Source organism: Lactuca serriola, chromosome 7, assembly GCF_051521515.1.
Source record: "Lactuca serriola cultivar US96UC23 chromosome 7, Lser_US96UC23_V15, whole genome shotgun sequence".
Taxonomy (NCBI): domain Eukaryota; kingdom Viridiplantae; phylum Streptophyta; class Magnoliopsida; order Asterales; family Asteraceae; genus Lactuca; species Lactuca serriola.
Genome location: NC_136414.1, coordinates 121,334,380 through 121,336,042, shown reverse-complemented (window position 1 = coordinate 121,336,042; position 1,663 = coordinate 121,334,380). Strand labels below are relative to the sequence as shown.

Here is a 1,663-nt window from a genome sequence, read left to right as displayed (position 1 = left end):
GACGCGTCACTTACATGGTGGAATAGCCATGTGAATATAATGGGAATTGATACTGCAAATTCCATGAAATAGGAGGAGCTAAAAATGATGCTAGTAGAGGAGTATTTTCCTAAGGAGGAAATACATAAACTGGAACAAGAACTGTGGACCCTAACCATGAAGGGTTCATAGATAAAAGCTTATACCGCTAGATTTAATGATATTGCTTTAATATGTCCAGCACTTGTGACCCCTGAATATAAAAAGATTGAGAGATATATCTGGGTTTTAGCATCGCAAATCAAAGGCATGGTGATCTCATCAAAGCCTACGACTTATGACATCACCAAGAGGATAGCTCATCAGCTAACCCTCACATAGATCCAAGGAAAAGAAGTAGTCTCAAAGGCTAAGTCTCCCAAATCTAGAACAAACAAGCGAAAGTTTAATAAGAAGAATCCCAAACAATCATCTGAGAAAAGATAAGAAGTGGCAACCAACTATGCAGCCACAATAGCAGTACCTACTCAACCAAAATCTTCATGGTGCAATCAGTGCAACCATCATCATCCAGGTGACTGTTTTGTCTACATGAAGTGCAAGAAAAAAGGACATACTGCTAGTTACTGCAGGAGCACAACACCTGCAACAGTCAATCAGCAAACAAATACTGGAACAGGTCGTGGTGAAGAAAGAAAGTGTTATGAGTGTGGAGAGGTTGGACACATCAAGAAAGAATGTCCAAAGTTAAGGCGTCAAGGAGGCATAGGGCGTGGCAGGGCATTTGTGATCGGAAGCAGAGAGGCTATCCAGGACCCTTCGGTCGTATCTGGTACGTTTCTTATAGATAATTTATATGCTTCTATACTCTTTGACTCTGGAGCAGGTCGAAGTTTTATAACTCTGACATTTAGAAAATTGTTAAGTCATAAGTCTAGCGTATTAAAATAAATCTATGAAGTAGAAATCATTAACGGTCAAACTGAGAAAACACATGAAATCCTAGAAAACTGTCTCTTAACTGTTAATAACTACCTTTTTCACATCAACCTCATGCCAATGCCTATCGGTAGTTTTGATGTCATAATTGGCATGGATTGGTTATCTTCACACCACGCCAAAATTCTATGTCATGAGAAAGCCATACGACTACCCTTACCAAACGGCGAAGCCCTGATTATCTATGGTGATAAGTCTGGGAAAAACCTCAAAGTCATCTCTTGTACCAAGACACAGAAATATCTACATAAGAAATGTAGCGCATTCTTAGCCCACATTGTAGATAAGATAAGAAAGATAAAAGAAATCAAGGACATACCTCAAGTATGTGATTTTCCTAACGTATTTCCTGAAGACCTACCTGGAATACCTCCCGTCCGACAAGTCAAGTTTCGAGTCGACTTAATTCCAGGAGCAACACCAGTAGCAAAATCTCCTTATCGGTTGGCTCCATCCGAAATGCAATAATTATCTAGCCAGCTACAAGAACTTCTTGACAAAGGCTTTATCATACCAAGTTTTTCACCTTGGGGAGCACGAATCTTGTTTGTCAAGAAGAAGGACGGATCCTTTCGAATGTGTATTGATTATCGGGAGCTGAACAAGCTAACGATCAAGAATCGTTATCCGCTTCCAAGAATTGATGATTTATTCGATCAACTGGAAGGATGTAGCTACTACTCAA

At 39.7% G+C, this 1,663-nt stretch overlaps 1 protein-coding gene across 1 annotated transcript; it reads left to right on the top strand.

Moving 5' to 3' along the window:
* The first annotated feature begins 570 nt into the window (after positions 1 to 570).
* LOC145064319 (uncharacterized) lies at positions 571 to 1,446 on the top strand. Its single transcript, XM_079011794.1, has 2 exons — positions 571 to 811; positions 944 to 1,446. The coding sequence occupies exons 1-2, from the start codon at positions 571 to 573 to the stop codon at positions 1,444 to 1,446; spliced, it is 744 nt and encodes a 247-aa protein (XP_078867920.1).
* The last annotated feature ends 217 nt before the right edge of the window (positions 1,447 to 1,663 follow it).